The sequence below is a fragment of the Manis pentadactyla genome, chromosome 1 (assembly GCF_030020395.1).
Source record: "Manis pentadactyla isolate mManPen7 chromosome 1, mManPen7.hap1, whole genome shotgun sequence".
Classification (NCBI taxonomy): domain Eukaryota; kingdom Metazoa; phylum Chordata; class Mammalia; order Pholidota; family Manidae; genus Manis; species Manis pentadactyla.
The window spans coordinates 191,867,791-191,891,547 of NC_080019.1; the positions used below are offsets into that span (position 1 = coordinate 191,867,791).

The 23,757-nt window shown below is 44.6% G+C and overlaps 1 protein-coding gene across 12 annotated transcripts in view; it reads left to right on the forward strand.

Moving 5' to 3' along the window:
* Nucleotides 1–23,525, forward strand: part of IGSF5 (immunoglobulin superfamily member 5) — a 57,029-nt gene extending 33,504 nt beyond the window's left edge. The window contains exons 4-10 of one of the 12 annotated variants that reach the window (XR_005027486.2): nt 939–1,238; nt 8,858–8,998; nt 11,850–11,874; nt 15,120–15,202; nt 16,484–16,557; nt 17,218–17,360; nt 22,763–23,525. Coding sequence is in view for 10 of the 12 variants with exons in the window: in XM_036899268.2 (XP_036755163.2) it covers nt 939–1,238; nt 8,858–8,998; nt 11,850–11,874; nt 15,120–15,202; nt 16,484–16,557; nt 22,763–22,858 (719 nt within the window). In the remaining 2 variants the exon portion in view is untranslated. Of the gene's footprint in view, nt 1–938; nt 1,239–1,828; nt 2,085–8,857; nt 8,999–11,849; nt 11,875–12,651; nt 12,901–15,119; nt 15,203–16,483; nt 16,558–17,217; nt 17,361–22,762 lie in introns of those variants that run through there. The other 11 variants (XR_005027487.2, XM_036899268.2, XM_036899269.2 and 8 more) reach the window with 11 other exon arrangements.
* The last annotated feature ends 232 nt before the right edge of the window (nt 23,526–23,757 follow it).

The following is a 23,757-nucleotide window of genomic DNA, read 5'->3' on the forward strand; positions in this document are numbered from 1 at the left end:
TTAAGGCTGCAAAAAGGTACTGAAACCAAAATGTTTGAAAACTTCTGATCTTGTCAAATCATTTCATTTGGCACGGAGGAAAACAGAGGTCCTGACCATGTCAGTGACTGCTCCAGGTGATGGGGATTCTGGGAGAAAGCCAAGGTAGGGAACAGAGGTGTTGACCCTCAACCTAGTGTTCTTTCCATTATATTACACAGCAGGGAATTTGAGGATATTTTAATTTGAACATCTCAGTGTTTACGTATTTCACTATGGCGTTGTTTTTATCAGAGCCAGTCCTCAGGTGATGTTAGTACTATGGGCACACACCAGCGTTATTTTCAGAAGAGTTATTTATGGTGTGAACACTGGCAATTATTTCTCTAATTAGATCAGATTAGATTTTGAGGTCATTTGTAACTAGAAAAATATATTAAGACAATACCATACAGCATTATTTTAAAAAATGTGTGACCCCCAAAATTATTAAAATGAATCTGACTGACCAAAGACCAGGAGAAACTTGCTTCCTATGAGACAATGAGATGTATCCTCTTTACAGTGAGAGGAATGTAAGGTTATTTCACTTTTTGCTTTGACTGCCAGGCAGCCCAGGGCAACTTTGCAACTCTCCATCAGGGATTGTGTAGCAGACTATGGCAGGCTCACCTGCTCTGTCTTCCCCATATTATTTATATTCCCTGGGATCCTGATTGTTATCTATTCATTTTCTCTGGAATTATGTTTCTCCTGGTGAGCAACCTCACCTTCTATGAATCTGGCAGGCGTAAATAAAGACACAGATAAAACTTGACTTAAGGCTCTTGATACAGATCCAGCCAATTTGGGTTTGGGAAGAAAACTCTCATGAAATGTGATTTGAAGGAAAAATGAAAGAAAACGCGGAACCAAGAGACATGACCATTGCTTCCGAATGTTTCTCTTTTCTTCTTCAGTCATGGGGGCGCTGCACATCCCTGGTGGCAGCCTTATAGTCACTGAGGATGAACCTTGTAATGTGAATTGCTGTGCAGTGGGCTGGTCCCCGCTCCCAGATATTTTCTGGGAGGTCGGTGTCCAGGCCAGCCATTCAAGCTATTATTCTGTTCCTGAGCCCGACGACCTTCAAGGTGCAGTGAGCATCCTGACCCTCACGCCCCAGGGCAATGGGACTTTGACTTGCGTGGCTAACATGACAGGGCTGCACACCCACAAGTCCGTAACTGTAAATCTTACTGTGGTTCAGCCTCCCTTGGGTAAGTGAAGACCTTTTGCTTTATATCAAGTCATGATTACTGCATGCTTAGATTTTATGTGCTGTGCTACTTGATCAACAATGCTCAGGGCAATCCTTGGGTGACCTTGATTTCAGGTAGGGGTGGTAATGGAGGCAAATTACATGCAGCTACAGCCTAATGACCCTGTAATTTCACTTGCTTTTTAAATTCTGCCTTCAAGTATTTCTCTTTCCTACTTACACACAAAGACCATTAAGAACCTTGACAATTATCATCACAAAACAGCATCAAGTTCAGAGATAAATACTTGAATTCAACGTTTTCCCCTAGCTTTCATCTATTGTTCGGTTTTGATCCCATCCCCTGGGCCAACAGGAAGCAACTTCTTCCAGTATTTGAGGAGGGTGTTAGGTCATTTTGGATTTCTTCCAATCTTAGTGCAATTACGATGTTTCATTTTTTACCTAGCAAACCCACAGTGCATTTGAAAATACCAAGTCTATATATTTTTAAAGAACTCAGCTAAATGATGTAAGTTTAAAGTTTAGATCATCAAGAATCTACTGTTGGGTCCTTGGCCAAAAAATGCTGAGCACACACCTTCCCAGGGCCCACAGAACCTGCTGGAGCCCTGGGTCAGCCTGGGCCGACTAGAAAACCCAGGGTCAGGCACTGGAGATTCGCTTCAACACCTTCATTTCACGTAAGAGGGAAGGAAGGGGGTCGGTGGAAGTGCTGTGCTCTATTTCAGGTTGCACAGCTGGGCGAGGCAGAGCAGGGCCCAGGGGGCCAGGACGGCTTCTCTCTTGGTGCTAAGTTCCATCCATTATGAAAACACCTTTACTCAAGATTTTTGGAAGTTCAAAACAAAGCCACAACCAAAGCAAGATTAATAATGATAATGATGATGTTGAACAATAAAAAACAGCACTCTATTGCACTTGCTATGGAAAGACTGTTTCAGGTGCTTCTTGGATATTCACCAAATTAACTGGTGCCAGAGCCCGATGAGTGGGTGCCGTTATTATTTCTGCTATAAAGGTGAGGTGACAGGGCTACGGTGAGGTCTGGAATCTGCCCACGTCTGGACTGCGAGTAAACCGCGGTGGCCCTGCTTGCCTGTCAGCTCTGCCCTCCACGGTGTGGGCGGCCACCTGGAGGGTTCAGGAGGGTCCAGGGCTGCTAGAATCAAGTGGTGCACAGTGGACGGCCTGAAACAGAAGTGCATCCTCCCACGGTTCTGGGGGCTGGATGCCTGAGGCCAAGGTGTGGGCAGTGCTGGTTCCTTCCGAGCTGTGAGGGTAGAGGCTGCCCCAGGCTTTCTCCCAGCTCTGGCGGTAGGCTGGTGACCTTTGGTGTTTTCTCGGCTTGTGGAGGCACCCCCTGAACTCTGCCTTTGCTGTCACTTGCTGTTCTTCACATGTGCTTGCCTGTCTCCAAATTTCCGTAGTATAAGGACACTGGTCACATTAGATTAGAAGCTGATCCAGATAAGCTTCCAGACCTTACCTCAATGAAATTACATCTACAATACTTTATTTCCAAGTAAGGTCACATTCTGAGGTACTGGGGATTATTATTTTAACATAAGGATATTGGGGGATGCAATTCACCCCTCAGAGATGATGTCTGTGTGACCCTGCAAAGGCCTTTCCAAGCCTAACCTGTGGGCAGCAGCAATGACTCTGGGCTTTGCCCTGCAGGGATTGCCTCTTGTGTCCAAGTCAGATGCCCCCAGAGGTCAGGTGGACAACAAAACAAAAGCATGAGTGAATACCGTGTCAGGCGGAAGACGGAGTGGAGGGGCCACCAGGAACCACACAGCACATCCCATCCACACCGAGCAGCCATACTAGCTCCTGCTGGTTGCTGCTACCAGGAATGGGACCCAGGACTGCCACATCTCTGATGTGGTTTTGGAAAATATCAATGCTTTTGAGGGTAAAAGACAGAGAAATCTGTGTTTTTTGATTTTAAATCAAGATTAATTTTTTTAGCTTATTAATCTCAAGGGAATTTAGCTTATTCCCTACCAAGACTATATAAGACGAAGCTAGAATTCAAACCTAGCTTGCTTTTCTTTCTCCATCTTATTATTTTGAACAATTAAAAACCTTTAGAAAAATTGCAAGACTAGTACAATGAATGTCCATGCACCTTCACCCAGGTACAGTGAATGGTATCGTTCTGTCATCTTTGCCTCTCAGCATTTTTTTCCTGAAGTATTTGAGGGTTTGTTAGAGATGTTGTGATACTTAAGCCCTAAATACCTCAGCATGTACATCATAAGAACAAAGGCGTTTGACCTAATCCTCTGTAGTTGGCAGTCAGGAACTTGAACATGGATGCAATACTGTTCCATAATATGCAGCCCATATTCAAGCTTTCCCAGTTATCCTCTACCGCTATTTTTTCCCCAAACCAGTATCCAGTCAAAGACCCTGCCTTGCCTGTGCTTGTCAGATCTTTAGTCTCCTTTAATCTTCACTGGTTCCTCCACCTTTTTTGTCTCACCTGAAATAAACATTTTGAAGTTCCAGACCATTTTTGCAAGATGTCCTTCAACTTGAATTTGTCAGAGTTTTTCCAACATACTTTGATTCAGATTAAATAATTCTGGCAAAGCATGGGTAATGTCATGTGGGCACATGATGCCAGTTTCTCTCTTTTGGTGGTAAGTTTGGTCATTTGGTTAAAGGGTGGTCCCTGGATTTCTCCATAGTAAAGGTACCTTTTTGCCTTTGTAAATAATAGTTTGTTATCTATGGACACCGTGTGAACATCTTGTTTCTTGAGCATCTTTTCCCTAATAACTTTTGAATTCATCAATAAATAATTGCCTGAATCAATTACTTCTATAGTGGTTGTAAAAGAATGATTTTTTTCCTATCATATTTTTTCTGTCACTGGTTCAGTCATTTTTCTATATTTATTAGTTGGCATAACTGTAAAGAAGAGACTTCCACTCCTTTTCTCCCTTTTTTAAAATAACAATTTAGAACGGACTCATTATTATTCAGTACATTATGCTTTGCTCCCATCATTATTCACTTTGATGCTCAGATTGCTCCCAATTTGGCCAATGGGGAGCCCCTTCCAGCTGGCTCTGGTGTCCTTTCGACATATCCTATTAATTTTTGGGCATTAGGCCCAGTACAATGTTCCAAACCCCCTTTGTGTTTCCCCTGTTCTGGCCCAGAATCAGCCATTTCTCCAAGGGGCCAACTCAACTTGCTTTAAAGCTATTTAAAGATGATAAAGTATGGTCCAAGCTTTCAGAGGGAGGATGGAAAAAAGTTCCATTAGCACCAAATGGAATGAAATTGACTCTTGGAACCACACATCTTAACAAGGTAGTGATGCAGCAAGGAGCTCTGGTCTGATTGATGGTGCCCGTAGAAATGGATTTGAGAGATTCGCTCGCCTGCAAAGTTTTTCTTTTGTAGGGGAAGGGCAAGGGGCACTTAATTTCCCTTGATCAGGTTTAATTCAGCTGAATGCTTCTTAGAGTAGGGCTAGTGAAGTGAGCGGCCTTAATTATGGCAGCTGGAGTTCCGACAGCCTCAAAGAGGAAAGCTCAGTGGGTGTGTTGCAATGAGTCTTACTTTATGGGACTCATTTGGAAAAGGGTAATTTGTTTCTCAATTATTCATCAAGATCCAGAGCAGCTGGTGGCTGGCTGAATATTGTGTGTTTTATGCAAGTTTTAGTAGCTGAAGACCTCATGTTAGCCTCAGGCTGGTGGCGCTGCTGGCTAGGTGGCTTCCAGGAGCACAGCCAGGTTTGCAGAGAGCCCAGGGCGAACGAAGCTCAGCCTATGCAGGCTCCTTCAGGAACCAGATAAACACCAGTCCTGCCACCCATTGCCTAACAGTGCAAGGAACCTGTGTTCATTTCTGGAATAATCCCAGAAAGATGGATGCCTATGGCAATTTAGGAAGCATTATTTCAAGCCGAAAAGTTGGACAAAGCACCAACTGATTCTTGAAAGAAAAGCCTATTGAAAGGGCTAATGCTAATATTTTTTAAAGAACCGATTTTCTTGATTCTGGAAGTAATGCAAACTTCAGGCCTTGCAGACATACATTAGGGAAGACATACAGCTGGAAGCTGACAGCCCCTCTCATGCCCGCCTGGAGAAAAGCACCACCAACCCTCTGCGTGCCTGTCTGCATTGTGTCTGCATGCTTGTCACTAGGCTGTGAACTGTGATACCACGCAATGTTTGTAGGGCATCTGAGTACCTTGCAGAATGTAGCAATTCCTGGTTATAGTCTCAGTTTTGTGAGAAGTGACAATTTTGCAGGAAGACAAGAGTGGTGGCAGTGACAGTCCTGGGTCGTAGAGCTGGCACTAGCTGTGTGACTTTGGGAAGTCACCGACCTTCCAGGCTCAGTTTTCTTGCTTGTGAAACGAGGGGGAGAAAAACAGGCAGACGGTCTCTTTCCTGGCTGCCTGCCAGTCTCCGGGGAGTTTTAACACATATGCTGATGCTCAGGCCCTGACCCAGAGCCGATGGCTTAATCGATTTGTGTGGAGCCTGGGAACTGGCATTTTGAAAGAAAGCTCCCAGATGACTCTGCTGGGCAGTGAGGATTGGGGACTGCTGAACTGGAAAATCTCAAAAGCCCTACCCGCTGACCCAACTAGTATCCACACAGACCTGGACACCAGACGGCCTGGGATCAGATCCCAGCTTGCCTACTTACTCGCTGTGTGACTTTGGGCCAGTGACTTAACCTCTCTGTGCCTCAGTTTTCCTATTTGTAAAACTGAGATAATAATAACACTTAAGTGTTATTATTGCTGTTAGTGTGAGAAGTAAGCAGTTGAAATGCCTAAAGGACTTCAGCTTAAACAGGACAGGAGAGTGAATGATTATTATCATTTATTTCATTGTTTCAGAGAAGTCCTGGGTCCCTTCTAGTCGGCACTGCTGGTGGTGACTTTTTGTATCAGTCCGGCTGTTTTCAATAACTTCTCTGTGCTCTTAGAAAACTGAGCATTCCTGAGAAAGCATGGGGGAAAAACAATTTTCCTTTCCTTCACAGATGGAAAAAGAGCAATCTTGAAGCTGAGATGGAAGTTACACAGTGAAGTCAGTAAGGCAGCCCTAATGTGCACACAGGGGTGTGAAGGAACGTAGACAGGAGGCCGGTGGTAAACTTGGATGACCTTCCTTAGTCACTGTGTGGGGCCTCAGGCAGTTACCTAGACACTTACTTCTCCAGCAGTGCTGCCCTTCACCTTGAGCCACCATGCTCACACCCCACGAAGGTGCACGTCAGGGAGCACGTCTCCCTAGACTCTCTGTTTCCCATGAGACCTGGGCTGTATCATCCTCAGCAGGATTATTCTAGATTGGAGCAGCAGAGTGGGCAGACATGAGTCCGCGCGCCTGGGGTTTCCCTGTTCTGAGCACCCTTGTCTGGCTTATGGACGCCCTTTGTCCCAAGTGTCTTATCTGCATGATGAAGGGGTTAGATTATGGATGAGCTCATTCCAGGATTCCATGCTTTCTGTTCACTGTTACTGTTTTTTGATTTATCAATATAGGACTATTATTTATTTTTCTTTCAATCCACTGTTAAGTGTACTCATTAAAAAATTTGCTTCATGCTAAGCAAAAATATCCATAATATATATGCATGTGTGTATACATATGTACATCATAAATGATAAATTAAACATTCTTATTAAAAATAAGAACATTCTTCTGTGCAGCTCCAGTACCAAATTATGCCTCCCCATACATGCCACATTTTCCTTTGGGCTGCACTGGAGTAGAGGTGGAGTGTAAATCCTTCCTAGGTGTGCAGCTCTGTGGGAGATGCACCCCCAGGGGAGTGTGGCCATAGAGGCAAAGAATGACCCATGCGGTCCCTGGTGCGGTGCTGCGTTACTGTGAGTTTGGGGCTTTAGGTGAGTGCAGGCATCAGTTTGATGAACTTGGTGGTTGAATTTAGGGGTGAGAGTGCAAGATCATAATATCACTTGCTTCTCTCCTGTTTTGGTTGCTAACCTAGCGAGGTGGCCCCTCCCTTCCTTTAAACAGGCCCTGCCTGGGGATGGGCAGCAGTTTCTCCGCTGATCAGAGGAGAGGTTGTCATGCCAACACTGTTGACAGAAGCTCAGCCTGCTGGTAGCAGCAGGAGATGCTCCTGATAGGGTCTGTTTGAGCAAGTGAACGCACTTGTTGACTTTTTCCAGTATGAATTTCAAGCCTATCTCTTGAATCTTGAGTCAGACCTTAATGTTTAACCCCAGCTGGCTCCCTTATTATGAAAGCTTCTAATATTTGCAAACGTCAATTTGTTAAAAGTCCATCAGACTGAATTAGAGTGACCCCAGCCATCTCGACCTCACAAGGCAGACCGGGCAGCCTTCTCAGCACTTCAGTATGCATCTCCCGAGAGGCTGGGCGGTCTGCTGGGGCAGCATCCGTACTGATGAGCCAGAGGCCAAAGGGTGCACAGGTAAACAGCGGCCGTGAGATTTCATGGTTCCACTGACATGAAGCCCCACGAGTCAGCGTCCAGGCGATGAATGATTGTAGACCCCAGGGTCTTAGCGATCGTCTCTAACCATTCCCACAACCTATTCTGAGCATTTAACTTTGACACAGGAATAGCAGACTGTGATTTCAAGGTCATTTTTCAAGGAAAACCCTAAGTAAGCACTTCAGCGTGGTTCAGTGGTGGGGAGTCAGCGCCGGCCGAGGGCCGTCTCTGGAAAGTCAGTGCAGGTCCCCTGAGTCTGTGGCCGGGCAGCGCTGTCCAGCAAGACTTTCCATGAGGAAGGCAACGTTCTACATCCGTGGCAGCTGAACACTTGAAATGTGGCTAGTCTGACTGAAGCACTGAATATTTAATTGTATGTAATTTTAATTAATTTAAATGTGAATTTAGATAACTGCATGAACTGTGTTGGATGGCTCTGGCCAAGACTTGGCTGTAAAAAAATAAAAACAGGTTATTCTTCTCTTCCCTCCCCTTCTTCCTGCCTGCTCCTTCCCTGCCTGTACTTCCTCGCTTTATTCTTTTCTCTCACCCCATGGCCACTGCACAGAACAAGAGGGCAAGGTGGGCCCTGAAGAGGCTCGTTTCCCAAGAGCTGTGGAAAAAGCAATTACTAGCTGTGGACTGACCTCTGTGGGCAGGGCCAGGGTGGCCCTGGAGTGAAGGGCTGCATGAAGCTCCCTAAAGTGACTCTGTTTCATTTTGCCCTGATTTCCTTTGGGCTCTGGACTTTCATTGGTGTTGGGGTCATGGACGTGAGAACGAAATGTCAGTCTTCAGTGTCACCCAGTAGTCACTGCCTAAGAAGTATTTGTCGACTAAATTCCTTGCCCAGCATGGCCTTATCTATCTCTCAGGAGCAGTAGGGGTGTTAACCGAGGAATACTTGGACTGTGTAACTAAGTGGGGATTTATCTGCTGCAATAAGAATTGTAATGCAAGATACTGTAGGCCTGAGTATTTAAGCACACAGAAGGGAAGCCTAGCCAGAGCAGGCTGGATAGCTACAATATTATTGGAAAACATATCTAATTTATAGTGTGGCAGGATCAGTGATTATGTGCCCCAGACAGCGGCAAGCATCACTAAAAATTTTTTTTTCTCCTTTCAACCTTATAGGCAGTATTGATAAACCAGGTACATCCTTGCCTACCTGGGCCATTATTCTCCTTGCAGTATCCTTTTCATTGCTTTTCATCCTGATACTTGTTCTGATTATAATATTTTGCTGCTGTTGTGTCTCCAGGAGAGAGAATAAAGGTAATTTTTTTGCTCATATAGATTTGTATATATATTTGAACTTTGGGTGCCAGTAATTGAAGTTCACTAGTTCAATAGCTCTTTCCAAAGATTCACTGGCTTCTAGAGTCCTTGAAAGGAGATGGGTGAAATACACAGGGAAGGAAAGGATTTCTTAGGAAGGAAGACACTCCTTTGGTGTCTGATGTGCCCCCCACCCAGGACTCCTGAGAGCTTCATACTTTCTCACCAAAGACACTGACTACTTGAGTTCTGGGCTTATTTGCAAGGATGGAGGCCTATTGCAATCTGCCATTTAGCTGCTACTTTTTTTCTAGAATAATACCTACCTATCTGAGCCTGTAGAACAATTATTTCCTATTTTGTATCATTCCAAATCTCCTTTAGGGGAATGTTGATGTAGTGTTAGAAGGACAAATAAGGTCTTATGTCAACAAAAATAGTACAAAGAAAATTAATAAAAATAATTACACATTCCTTCTGAAAGAGGTCTTTGGAGATACTCCAAGATATATGAAAGCAGTCATCTTGTTTGGGGATCAGGCTAAACACTGGGGCTCATTAGCACTGGGGTGGGCTTGTCCCAGAGTCGGGCAGTCTGTGGCTTCAGGAGCCAGAGGGTCTTTGTCATGTGGGTGGCTCTCGACTTTCCAAGTGTTGGACGCCTGTGTCCATCCTTATCTTTTTCTCTTGTAAAATCTTCACTTACTCCTGTTTGAATATTTTCTACAGTTAAATTATTTTTCTTAAAAATCATTTAATTGCATTTTGAATTTTATTATTTCAAAGTGCCATTTGGTCAGCACTTTCTGTGTGTATGCCAGACATTATATTAACCAACTCTTTTACGTGGACTAGCTTTCTTAATGAGGTATCTCAAGCGGAGTGCGTGGTCAGGCCTTACCTAGGCTGTGATCTAGCCTTAGCTCCTGTGTATTTAGTTTGGGATTGTGGAATTAATTCTGTGATATAGCTTTATTCCTTAGGAAACAGAAAATTAAAAGTAGTAAATTCCTGTTTGACCCCAAAAAATGGGATTTTTTTTTTCCTGAGAGTTACTCTATAATATTATAATTTTTTTGCTATAGGTGATTATAATTTTATGCTATAGATGATTACTCAAATAAAATACACTGGATTTTAAATGAAAAGCATTGGATAAGTTTAATTTTACTTCAGGAGCGACTGGGATTGTTTGGTGCCTTCAGATTATTATTTTCAACATTAGCTATTGTGGTATCATTTGAGAACATTCTGGTTATTAGGACTTTTGCTTCTCTTATGCTTTTGACTGGTCCACCCTATCCTGGTGAGAAGGTTTGGGATGGTTGGTGACCCAGGTAGGATATGCAGCAGGTGATTCTCTGATCCTTAGCTTCCTCATTTACAACATGAGAGTAAGTATTGTCCTGTAGATTGGTTTGGAGAACTAAATACATTAACATAGTAAATGTTTCTGTGATCTGTCCTATGTTTTATCCTTTATTTACCTTTGAGATGAAAAGCCCATGTAAGAGAGAGCTGTTTTTATTCCTCTGGTCTGTAGCAGGTACAGGTAAGGGCTGAACAGGGCTTGTGACAACCCACTTATGAAGGCCACCTGCATCAGATGTAACTCACAATGGACAAACACTTTTCCTCAACATAAATCTAAAGGATCCAGTCAAACCCTAGATCATGGTACTTATTTCCATGCTTAAAAATATTAAACATGAAGCATCTTCAAAAGTATTTTCTGGTACTCTGCTTTGCTGGTGCATGGAGAATTCTCAGCTCTGACCATGACTGGAGACTGACTGAGGACGGCTGAGGACCCTGCTCAGCATGGCCTGGAGGCCTTAGGGTCCAGGCTGCTAGAGCAGAGGGTCCCAGAGACCATCTCCAGCAGCCCAGCCCTATGGGCATATGAGCAGCATTACCCTATTCCTGGAGGGAAACAAGACAGTCTCTCTCCTTCAATTCAGATAAGATTGCTTCCAAGGTTCAGTTTGGGGTGTGAGTTGGCAGGTGTAATTACAACTGAAAATAAGTGAGGACATTATCTAAAAAATAAGGAAAACAAGTATTTTTTAAAGATGTTAATGGATAGAAGGCCTAGACAGGAAAGCAGAGTTATAAAGAACACAGGCTTTTGAGACAGATGGTTGGGGACTCATATGTGCTGTTACCCCCTATTTTCAAGTTCTATATTTGCTCCAGTCTAAGAATCCATTGATTAGAAACATTGGCAATTTAATGACAGCTTTTGGGGGGTGGACACAACTCTATATGAGTTGATACAATTGGTACATATTGATTGAAAATGTATCTTAGAATTAAGGAAATGTAGTGCTTGAACAATATAATTTCTTATCTGTTAAAAACATGGTAGTAATAATAAAACAGTGTCTAGTTGTTAAAAAATATGACAACACTAACACCTACCTCTTGGATTGTTGAAATGATTAAATGAGATAATATGTTGCACAGTGCTGGCAGGATGCTGGCACATGGTAAATACTGATGAGTGACAGGAGGGATTGGGAATGCAGGGTACCTGTTCGTGTGAATATAGTCTTTATAATGTTGCTAGTCCAATTCCATATTCACTAAATATTTACTGGGTATTTACCACATTTCGGATATGTAGGACTTATTATTTTGAAGGTTAATAGTGAATTCTACATTCCTTATGCTTAGAGGTCATCTAATAATTTGATGTGGGAGAATTTAATATCCCGTGGGTCACAAATACTCAGTAATGATAGTGTTTAAAATCAGGGGAGCTATATAAATCAATGAGATTTTATTTTCAGAATAACTATCCTGATTTTGCTTATGTAATTTTGTTCCTTTTTTTTTTTTTTGGCAGAATCTAGTTATCAAAGTGAAATAAGGTAAGTTTGAAATGACATCAGTTTTCTAAAGACAAAAGCAAACAAGTGAAAAACAACTGAAGAGCCGCCCCACCACCACTGCCACATACACAGTGGGATTTTAGGATTATGGTGCTCAAAATTAAATACCAGAAATGGACAACCCTGAAAAACATGTATGCCAATCACAAACTCATATGGCAAAATTAGTTGTAGAATAAAATGGGTGGGTAACATACTGCCTATGTTTGCTTGCTCTGGTTCACAGAAAAATGGAGATTTTCTACTCCACTTTCTGGCATTTGCAACTCTTTCCACAAGAGGACACTATGCACCATGACATTGTCCCTCCTACTTTGAGTCAAGGCTGGGGACTGGAGGACCATTTCAAGGACATTAAAGAACCAGGCAGAGGTCCTGCTGGAATTATCTGGGGTGATGGGGAACAGTGAGACCAGCTGGATGGCTTCAGGCACATGACACTGAGCAGGAAGGCAAATTAGGTAGCATTCGTGGCTTGTATCCCCGATGGGGGAGAGGCTGAGACATCCCTGCCATTCCCAGGGCCTTCCAGAAGTAGCTGCAAGCTCTTTTACGGTAACTATGTCAAGGACTTAAGATAATACAACGAACAGCTTAAATGTCTGCAATGTTTACATAGTTATACATGCACCAAGGGGAGGATTTTTAGACAGCTGTGGTTTTGTTGGGGGTGTTGTAGCAAATCCTCATCTAGTGTTCAGTATGTTATTAGATAATTTTAATTTGTGAAACACTGCAATTTGAAAATATGTTTAGATCACATGTGATGAATGAAGAGGTGTATAGACATCATGTAACAGATACTACCTGTTCTCCCTGTGACCCTGGCCACTCCCTGCTGGTAACATGGTTTGGGAGAGGTGGCTACACTTTCTCTGAGGACACTACAAAGCAGCAATCTGAAAATTTACCTCCTCTGGGGCCTGGCCGAGGGCAAGAGGAGAGGAAGGATAACTGATTGCGACAATGATTTCGGCCTTTCTCTTGATTGCTGTCCCTAGCGAGGTGGCAGCCTGAATCTCTCCGTTCGCCGTTACTGACTATGCACGGCTTTCATTTCTATTCTTTGGGATCATAGGCAATGTCAGTAGGACAGTGACCAACAGCTATTCAGGGTGACAGGAAGAGAATCACCACAATGACGACAGCTGCAGTAATAGTTACTGCACATTCAGTGCTCACACACACAGTGGCCAGGAGAGTGCTGTACATGTGCCAGGTACCGCTCTACACCTGGGACAGGTTGTCACCTTACTTAATTCTTGCAATTATTTCTTGAGGCTATTTTTCTGTGTTGTGGTTGAGGAATCTGAAGGTCACAGAGCAGTGAAGTAGGGTGCCCAGCACCTCATCCCTCATCTAGAGAGCGGATCTGCTCAAGGCCTGCACACCTGTCTATGTGCAGCTCTCACACTTAGATCCGAGTACCTTGGGCCCAGGGAGGAAAGACGGGCAACTCGCTGAGACCCTCGTATCCTGCTTTCCCCTCTCACAGTGCCAACCATGCTCATCCAGCTGCTCGGAGACTTCTGCATTAAAATAACAAACGTTTTTTTTCTATAGAATCCATGCATGTTTATTATAGAACAAATTAAAAATAAGGAGAGTTTTAAAAGATGACTTTTAAATCACCTCAATAGTCCAGAGTAATTAGTGTTATCTAAGTAGGTATATACTGTCACCATGTGTGTTCACATAGATACACACAGAAGCACACACATGCATTTTATGAAATTTGGATAAAATTGTTGTAGAGCTTCCTCTTCTCATTTGGCAATATTCTGAATATTATTTCTGTGAACAAATATTTGCCTACAACATTTTGCTGCATTTGCTTAGTAAATTATATTATTGAAATATAACATTCAGTACAGAAAAGTACACAAATTGGAGGTGTGCAGCATGATTAATCTTCACAAAGGTTATGTGCCTGGGAATTGATTGGCAATATACAGAATTGGAAGGCCACCAGTGCACCAAACTCCACCTCAGACCCCCGTTACGTCGTTGCCTGCCCCTTCAAAGTTCACATCTATCCCCATGCCCCCAGAGATTGGATTCATATAAACCTTATGTAAATGGAACCATCGTGTATACCCACTTCTTCAGCTTCCCACTGTAAGATTGACCCAGATGTCGATTGTAGGCTTAGATGGCTTATTATTATGTAATGATACATTCTGGGCACATATGCAATTTATTTTTCCTTTAAATGGGCATTTGGATACTCTTTAGGTTGAGGTCATTATGAATACCTTTGCACTAAGCAATCTATTATGTATCTTTTGGTGACATGTTCATAAATACTCATTCCTGTTTTGTATTCGGTTGGGTTTATGTCAACTAGTGAAAGCTGGGTCATAGCGTAGGCATATTTCAGCTTTAGATGACATTGCCGTACTTTTTTAAAGTGGCTGTAGCAGTTCACACTTCCACCAGCAGTGCTTGAGAATTCTCATCTGCAAAAATTTTTACAGGTGGCATGGAATTCCATTTTAGAGATGCCTTATCATTTATTTTATTGGTCCCCTGTGGTTGGGTGCCTGGGTTGTTTGCAGCTTTTGCTGTTATAAACAGCTCACAGATGAACATTCTTTCATGTAAATCTTTGCACATACTTTTGACTATTTCCCTATAATAAATTTTTAGCAGTTGAGCATAAATATTTTTAAACCTTTGGATATCCATTGCCAAACTTCCTTCCCCTGGGAAGCTGCACCAATTTTTGTTTTATCTCAAGGGTTGGCATACATTTCTGTCAAGGGTCAGATAATGAATATTTTTGGTTTTGCAGGCCACACGCTGTCTGTCACAACTCCTCAGCTCTGCTGTCGTAACATGAAAGCAGCCATAGACAATATGAGAGCTGACTGGTGTGGCTGTGTTCCAATAAAGATTCATTGGTAGAAACAGGTGGTGGGCATGCTTGGCCGGTGGGTCAGAGTTTGCCAACACTGTTTTATTTGGTCACTGGTTTCTGAGCACTGAGTATATCTGGGGAATGGACTCCATGGAGTGTCCTGATCCAGTTCCATGTGTCCCTGTCAAGGGAGTGTGTGAGCACGCAGTTGTGCCCATGACCATGAGTGTCTGTCCTGAGAGGCCAGTGACCCAGCTGTGGCCTGTGGTAGGTTCGATGTATAAGAGCACTCTGGGCAGAACACTGTGAACTGAGCATCCATTGCTGATGAACATTTGTTTTTTTAAAATTGGTCTGATTCTAGGAAATCTGCAAGTGTGAAGACAGACAAAGAAGCTTTTGAGACAAAGTCAAAAAGTGGAAATGAAAACTATGGATACATCTCAGGTGAGCCAAGAACCACAAGGGCGTGGACGGTGGGGCAGGAGAAAGTCCTGGAGAGGGGCTGTCAGGAGAGGGGGGGCCGACCCATCTCCAGCTTCCCCAGGCAGACCATTGGCCGTAAGCGGTCATTACATTTTGGGTAATTTTTAGAAGAAGGAGAAATTCCAGAGCTAAAAGTATTCTAGGAGTAGATTAACAGTAAAAATCTACCTATTTATCTAAAGTTTAAGATAAAATGAGATGGAAATTTTAGAGTTTAAAAAATAATTTTTCTGTTTTTCTCCCCACGTTTTCTCTTTTGTGAAAGGTTTCTCTCTTAAAAGTGTGTGAGGAGGCATGTTAGTCCATTGAGGGTAACTTCCCCCCAAAATTCAATTAAAACTGAAAATTAGTAGGAAACATGTTCTTAATTAATGTTGCAGGGTGTGGGAGAACGCTGAAAGACTAAACTCAGTTTTGAAAGTCTTTTTGTGGCACCTAATGTCTTACCTTTTGAGGATACAGTCCTGGGAGGGGGGTGATCTCTAGTTAGCAGCAGGGGTAGGATTTGAACTGAGATCCTTTTGTAAGGCAGAGAAGAGAGAAAGGTGTTCAAAGGACTCCTTAGCAGTTGGAGAGGGAGACATGGCCCTTGCAAGGTGCCTGGCAAAGCAAATTCCTTGGAAAGACCTTTTTTGTTAATCAATTCTTGCTGAAAGGCCTGAAACCTTTTTTTCTCACCAGGACTGGGATTCTATTCCTGGCAGCCCCATTCTCCCATGTTACTCTGCTGCTTCCCATGTACATTGCAAAGTATATGTTTCAAAAAAAAGTCCCCCAAAGCATTGACTGTTGCCTTTCATAATCTGACCACAGCTTGCAAAATTCCCTCTGAGCAAACATACATTCATCTGTATTTAGAGCAATTAATCAAGTAGCTTGATCAAAACTGTGGCCAAAACCAAACCTCCCTGTCTCTTTTTTGCCCCATTTGTTCTGTGTTTATTTTCCTTGATTAGCATTAAGCCATAAAGCTTATGGATTTATCTTGTTTCTGGATTGGACTAATGTGTCAGGAAAGAAACTGATTGTCAGTCTGTTTGCCATATTTTTATTTCATTAGCAAGATGAAGTTCTGAGTCTGTAATCTCAAGGGAACTTGAAAAACAAGCCTGTTTATGGTTAAGGGGTTAAGGATGACCTTATGCCAGGAGTACCACGCACTCCTTTCTAAATCAGAACTGTTAGAATAAGTGGGTTGGTTTCTGCCACTTATTATATTCCAACGTCATTCTTCTGTTGCAGACATTGCTTCCCTCCCTCCGAGGTCCTCTGAAGCCAGTGTTTCAGAACAACACAGCAGTAGGCAACCTCATCAGGTGATTTAGACCATTTTTCCCCTTTATGCCTTTTTTTTTCTTCCCCATTTAAAACTCTTTGCCTTCCAGTAGGTGATTATAAAATGGGGCTTGTTTTAAGTTTGTGGTGGAAGGACATGGCCTTTGCTCCGCTCCACGTGAACCGGTCAGCATGGAGGGGGCGGGGCTGGGACCCGTCGGAAGCAGCTCTTGGCCTGTGGAGTGGGCTTTGCGGGGAAAGATCAGAAGTGTAACTGGGGGCTTCTAGATCTTGAGGCATCTGTTGGATGTCCACATCGAGATGTTGGGTGCAGTGGGGCATAAAAGTCTGAGTTCTAGGGAGAAGCACAAATTGTAAACATTGTTAGTTGTTTGGCCAATTTTGACGGGCACACCCCCTTCCACAGAACATTAACTTCAAGAAACTAGTCCATTAGGAACTGTGAGGACATAATCTATTAATTTTCTGACACAGAGTCAGCACTGGTTGTCGCACATGAATGAGTTAGAGTTTATATGCAAAAAATGTGATTCTTTATATCTGAAGTCATAGTAGGCAAAATATACGTAGCTGGCAGCATTTTCTGGCCTGAACAAAGGCAACTTCAGATGAGAAGTATTCCGATGTGATTCTGTGATGGTGCCCCCATAAGTGTAAGTGTGGATGTTGTCCCCTTTCAGCTTTTGTAACAGCCAGACTCCCAGATGGGGTTCCTGATGGCACCTGGGATCAGATGGTCTTGGCCTTGTTCTGCCCGGGGGTCACCGTTGGCCTGAGGAGCTGTAGCTCAGATGCGTTCACAGCCCCATCATTCCTTCTTGGTGTAGGTACTTGAGTTTCCCGGCAGCTCCGGGCTCTAATATTCCTCCTTACTGTGGGGATTCAGCTCAATCCATACATCTTGCCAGTGATGTGTGCCTCCCAGGCCTTTGAGGGCAAGAGGAACATTGACTGACGCTCAACTGTGTCTTGAGAGAACCTATGTGATGCTATTAGTGGCAACCAAGGTAGCCAGGCAGGAAGACGTGTGAGCTCAGCAGCACAAAAGGTGGGCCTATGTGACAGATGGTGAGTTCCCAGTACAAGCTGCTTCCTAAGACTGGCTGGAAAGGCAGATGTCCTCCCCTCCAAGCTGCTCTCTTTGGCACGTGTATCTTTTGATGCATTTAATCTTGTTCTGCAAGGGATGGTGTTAGAGATGCAACAGGTTTCCTTTGAAGAGCCAATCTCTTGACTAAGAGGTGGCCAGCAAAAGGGAGTAATGGCCAGGCTGTGAAGGGTGCTCTCTCTCAAACCTCCATGACTGGACCTGAGTGGGGGCCATGGCTGATGTAGGGGCTCTCTCCCATCCAGCACCAGGCCTGGTCTCCCAAGAACACATTTAAGGCAACCATTGCATCTGAGCTTTTCTGTGCTCACCTTTTTCTGTCAGTCTCCTGTCTTTCCACCAGTCCAGCACAAGTGTTCACATCTGAGGTGGGGAGATGGGGCAGGTGAGGAGGAGATCAAGCAGAGGGTCATGTCAGATGATTCCCTGTGAAGTATGAATGAATGAATGAGGAACAAGGGAAGAATGACATTCAGAGCTCTGAGTGCATGCTTCTTAAGCTTGGAGTGTTTGGAAACCACACAGGGAGAGAAATTTAAGAAGTTTCTGCTACTTAAACATATAACCAGCTAAATAATCTGTTAGTGGAAAAGCACAGTGGCCTCAAGGTGCTGGCAACACACCTGTGTTTCTGGCAGTGTCTGTGAGGAGGCTGGGCAGCGTGTGTGCTGGCCCAGAGCAGGAGGCTCCCGAGGGAGCACATAGGCTGAAGATGAGCTGTTTGTCCAGGGCTACAAACTGGTGAGAGGTTATTTAAATAGTTAGATTTTTATACTTAGAGTGCGAGGGACTTTAGGACATACACAGTTTCGAAGAGGTCCGTCTTTGCTCATGAACCAAAGGGTGCCATTGCAGGTACGGGCCCAAGCACCAGCTGCAGCTGCCCATTTGGAGAGCCTGGATGTGAGGTGTGGCCCGGGCTATGCTTCCCGTGAAGCGCTTTCAGAAGGGAAGGACAGGTGGACAGCGGAGGAGGGGGCCAGGCCTGGGAGCATGGCGGCTCCCTCCCATGCTCCTGGCCCAAAGAGGACATAGTTTCTCATGGGGTCCCCTGGCCTCTCAGGAGCCCCCAAGTAGCCCAGCCACAGCTTGTAGAGGTAGGTCAAGGTGCCCGCCAGCACAGGCCCAGGAGAGGCTGCTGAGAGCTGCACAGAGCCCCGTTACTGGCCCTTTCATTCTGTGCTTCTCTCCACATGCCTCGGTGTGGATCCAGTTTGTCGCAGAGCCATCCATGCTGCTGTGGGGTGTCCACATGGGCGCCAGCTTGTTAGTGTTCAGGGTTGTTGGCTACAGACAACACTATTTTGTAGAGTAGCCTGTAGATTAAACAGAGATTTCAAGCTGCAGGTCAGCAGGCTTCAGCAAGAGCCTTTTCCGTCTCACTGCTGTGGAGCTGGTTGGGCCGGATGCATGTCCTCCCTGCAGAGCCGTGGCATGTGCCGCAGCAGCCAGAGTGGCTGTTCTGCATCAGCAGGTCAGAGCACGGTGATCTTGGTTTTGTCAACAGAACAGCGACTGCTGAGGATGCTCCTGTCTCTTCTCTTCATGCTGGCCTCTCATCTACCCAGCCGGTGGTCTGTCTTTCCCTCAGCATTTTTAGAAGCTCTTAACTGGAGGCTGGCCACTGATGACACACACGGTCTAGCACAGTGTGACTGGGTGCTCGTTAGCCAGTCATTCATTAAGGGGCGGAATCTTCAATTCCTAGTGCTGTGCTGGCACAATAAGGTGATTCAAGGGGCACGTGTACATGCAGACAGGGTCTCTTTGCTGGTCATCACAATCCAGTCATGACCAGATATACGAATAGACCAGAGGAGATGACTGTGAGACATAAAAATAACATATTTTGCATCATTGCAGAAAGGTAAACAAGCCCATGTCAAATCGCCATGTCACTCCTGTGTGTTCACGGGCACTTGGGTTTTCCTTAAGGTCTCCTGTTCAAACATGATCAAGGATAGGAAAGCCTGAAGGGCTAGGAGCTACATACAGATGTCCGCATGGCCTTGGGGATGACCACATTCTTGGTCCCCACCTATGGACCTCCTGGTTCAGAAGAGGTGGCTTGAACATCTTGTCTTTTAGAACAACTTGGGGTGGCTGTCTAGGCAGGTGGGCCTCAGGGCTATTTGCTATCTTAGCAAGATGGACGTGGGGGTTTACTGGAAGGAAAACATCCAATAATTATGATTTGTTCCATGTCTCAAGGCATTCATGGTACCTGTGCTGACTAACTGGGTGGGGGTTGCACAGGGCCCCTCTTGGGTTGATGGCGCCTGGACTCTTGCTGGAATTGTGAGGTCTCCCCTGCGAGTAGAGGAGGGACTGGCCACGGAGCCCCGGAGTGTGTGAGTGCGCCTGGCTCACGGTGAGCACAGCTCTCTGGGGAGCAGGCCATGCCTCTGTTTTCAGCCCTGCCTTCGATGCCACGACTTGCAGTCTCACTCAGAGTTCTGCAGTTCTGTGTCTCCATCTCTGTCCCCGTCTCTGTCCCCTCTGCAAGTTGCATCTGCATCACGCTTCATCAAGCATGGTTTTAATTACATCCTACACTCAACAGTTACTAAAACAGGAAACTGGAATTTTCATACTTTAGGAAGGGATAGAAAACTGCTTTTCTACTGTTGGCTGCTGCACCAGCCCCTGTAGCTCTTGCCCCTTTGATACCTTCTGATTAGGGCCAAGAATGCCAGAGGCCCACATGCACCATGGGAAAGATTAAGATGAAATGTTGGGGGGACCCTCTTTTTTCAGATCCCTGGTTTTCTTGTGATGTCTTCCTTGCTGACAGTCCTCAGGTAACTTCAGAAGGGGTGAGGGCTCATCTCAGGGCCAGTGTTGTTGGGGACAGGCTGTGGCCTGAAGGTTTGCCCCACAGAAGGCCAGCCACCATGGTCAGAAGCTGAAGGGTGGTGATGGCTGACATGGGTCATGTCCGTCAGGTGATGCCAGGTTGTAAACTGTGGGAAGAGGCCCTGGCTGGCTGCCTGGAGCTCCCTCCCTTGCTCATCCCCACTGCAGCCCACTCCCCAGCCAGGGTCTCCCGAACACAGGACTCTACCAGGGGCTGAGAGATGGGACCACCTTTTACCTGCCATCAACTGGCAGAAATGGGCAATGTGTTTCCTGTGGCTCGGATCCCAAAGAATGCTTGCTGAGCATGGAGGTGCCCTTGCACCGACGCATACGTGCGTCCTGGCACCCTGCTGGTTTGGCATAGTTCTCAGTAGAGTGATGTACCAGGAACACTTTGGGCGCTTGTTCGAATGCAAAGCCCTGAGCTTCTTCCGGGCTTTCGGGGTCAGGATCTCTGGGAAGCTGGGCCAAAGAGTGGGCATTTTTTACTATGTTCCTAGGTGATCTGCATTGAGGAAATAGTTTTGTGGTTTGGGGTGAAAACAATGGACACATACAGCACTGTTTCTAAGGGAACGCCGTCTCTGAGTTCTGGGGATTTTCTTACAGCTGTGCGTGGGGAGTGAGCTGTACTTCCTGACCTCAGTGCCCAGCCAGCCACAGAGCCCAGAGGAGAATCTGAGCTGCTCGTGGGGTGTTAGGATGAAGATCACACGGCAGTCTTGACCCTGAAATACTCCACAACCCACGCGGCACCGTAGTTGGGCAACACTTTTAAACTTCCCGTGTTCTAGGTGGGCACACTGCATTTACTATGAAGAAAATAGGATTTTAGGCTGTAGAGACCTCAGGTCATGTGTTAAATTATAAGAGGGATCAGAAGGGAAAAAAAAAACCTGATTTTCAAAACTGATATATACTAAAACATGACACTTTTCTTCACCGATTATTTCTCACCTGGATGAATTCACAGTTAGAATATATAATACTGACATAATTCTTTAGATAAGAGTTTCTGTTGGTAAAGTACAGCTAACTGAGGTATAAACTGCTCACAAAACACATTAGGACAACTAATAAATACATTCTTACTAAAAATTACAGTGAGAGGGAAGGCAAGCACTTCTTATTTTCCTGTGAAGCCAGAGGATTTGCAAATGTTTTTCATCTCCGTGAATGTTTTTAAAAACATCCTCCTTTCCTCTCCTCTTTCCAAGCTTCAACTCACTGTCAGTCAACTTGGTGGTTTATTTTGGGTAACTCTGTCTCTTTCTTTCCCGAGTCTGTAAATTTTGGAGGGTGAGCATATGAACCGCTTGCAGTGTGAATCAAGTCTTCCCTACTGATCGATCTCTCCCCTTTTGAGATAAACAGAAATAAACTCTTGTAACTTTAGAAAACAGCAATGCACTTGGGGTGACCCAGAAGGAACAACGAAGAGCAAAGAACAAGAGGAAAGCTCTCACAGCAGAAGCACAGACCCTTCAGTGTATGGCTGAGGTAGCGCCCCCCGGCCCTCCTGTCTTGCATGACAGGGAGTCAACAAACTAAGACATGAGCCAGAACGACTCTGTCCTCACGGCTCCCTGAGGTTCCATTGCGCTGTAAGTCATGCACGGTACCCAGTTACATTATTGAAGATGTCCAGTACATCTACAGTGCCCTGGAATCCGAGCGGCAGTCTCAGGAGAGTCAGGAAAACACGCTGCAGCTGTTGTAATAGGGCGGTAGTCTCAGGCGGGCACTGGCCTCTCTAGAGGAGTGAGTGGCTTGCTGGGGACTACATTCCCCAGCAGGAGTGGCAGCGTCTGCCTGCATTCCTGGTGGGCGGCAATGTGCATGCCCAAGGGGATGGATGGGTGGTCTATGTGGAGACACTTCCTCATGTTTGCCCCTTTTCTTTGGAAGAAAGGTGTGTGATTTAAAGAAGGTTAGAAGTAGGTTACATTTTTATATGAAAGCTGGCACTGCCATTGGAAAGTTAAAGAAACAAAACAAAATTGTGCATCTTTGTGGTCATTGTCTTCATACAAGCAATGATCGGATTCTTCAAGTTGGATTGCTCTTTAGGCCCTGAACTTTGGCAACTTGAGTGTATGTTTTTGGAAATAATGCAATAAAGGAAGGCCATATATTGCCATTTTTGTTCCTCGCTGGGCTCTCAGTTCACATCATCTGATGAATGGAGCCTTCTTCTCCAGTGTGTCTTTTGCACTGATCTCAAGGGATTAAATCAGCCCTTTTCCCTTTGTTTCCAGACACCTGATGACCACTGGCCAGGCCCAGCAAGTCGCCCACAGGTTTCCTTCAATGTGGCCAGTCCTAGGAAGGTCAGGAATGTGACTTTAGTATAGTGAAGATGACCTGCATCTCGATGGCCTTGTCTTCCTCTCCGTCTGAGGCTGGACCCCAGCTCTGCCAGTGTCACCTGGAAGTAGCCACACTGGGGTCACCGGAACAGATAGTTTATGGTGAGACGGGGAATCGATTTCCCAGCTTCCAAGGTAGACTTTGACTCTTCACATGTTTCCGGATTTCAGTGAATTCTACAAAATTACTTAATATTAAGCTGCAAACTCAACATGGCAATTGTTTACTTGACACTCTTGGCTAATCCAATAAATATCTACATCCTACCATGACTTTAAAAATGTTTTTATTATCTTAAATCACATGAAGATGGTATTTATGTATGGGAGACATTAGTGTATATTACCAGTGCTGAAAGAGCATAACAGTGAGGATCAATGAGAAATGTAAAATTGTCTGGAAAGTCAGAACTCATAGGTTAAAAATAAGGTTAAGTTCTAAAGCTGACGTGCACATTGTGAAATATCTCCTGACTGGATTATTCACACGAAGACATTCTCTTCCATCTGCTCCCTTAGCAGTCTTGCTCTGTGCCCTCACGTGAGTGAGGTGAGGATTACGCTCTGTTGGGGATGAGCCCCACAGAGCACAAACGCTGTGAAAAGCCTGGAAATGGGTATAGCATGTTCTTTAATAAATGAGAGAGAAAACACCAAGAAACTTGTATTGCCTTTCTTAATTCTTTATTACTCAGGTGGTAGTTTAAGGAATCTTAGTGTTTAGGAATTCGGCATTTTCTAAAAAGCAAATCAGGAGGAATCTGTAAAAACAAATCACATCTTCATGTTAGTCTAACTGTTATACATTTGCCCCATTTAAAGTTGATATGAATGTTGTTATTAAGAATGAAATTGCTGCCTATTTCAAATATTCTTCTTTTCTC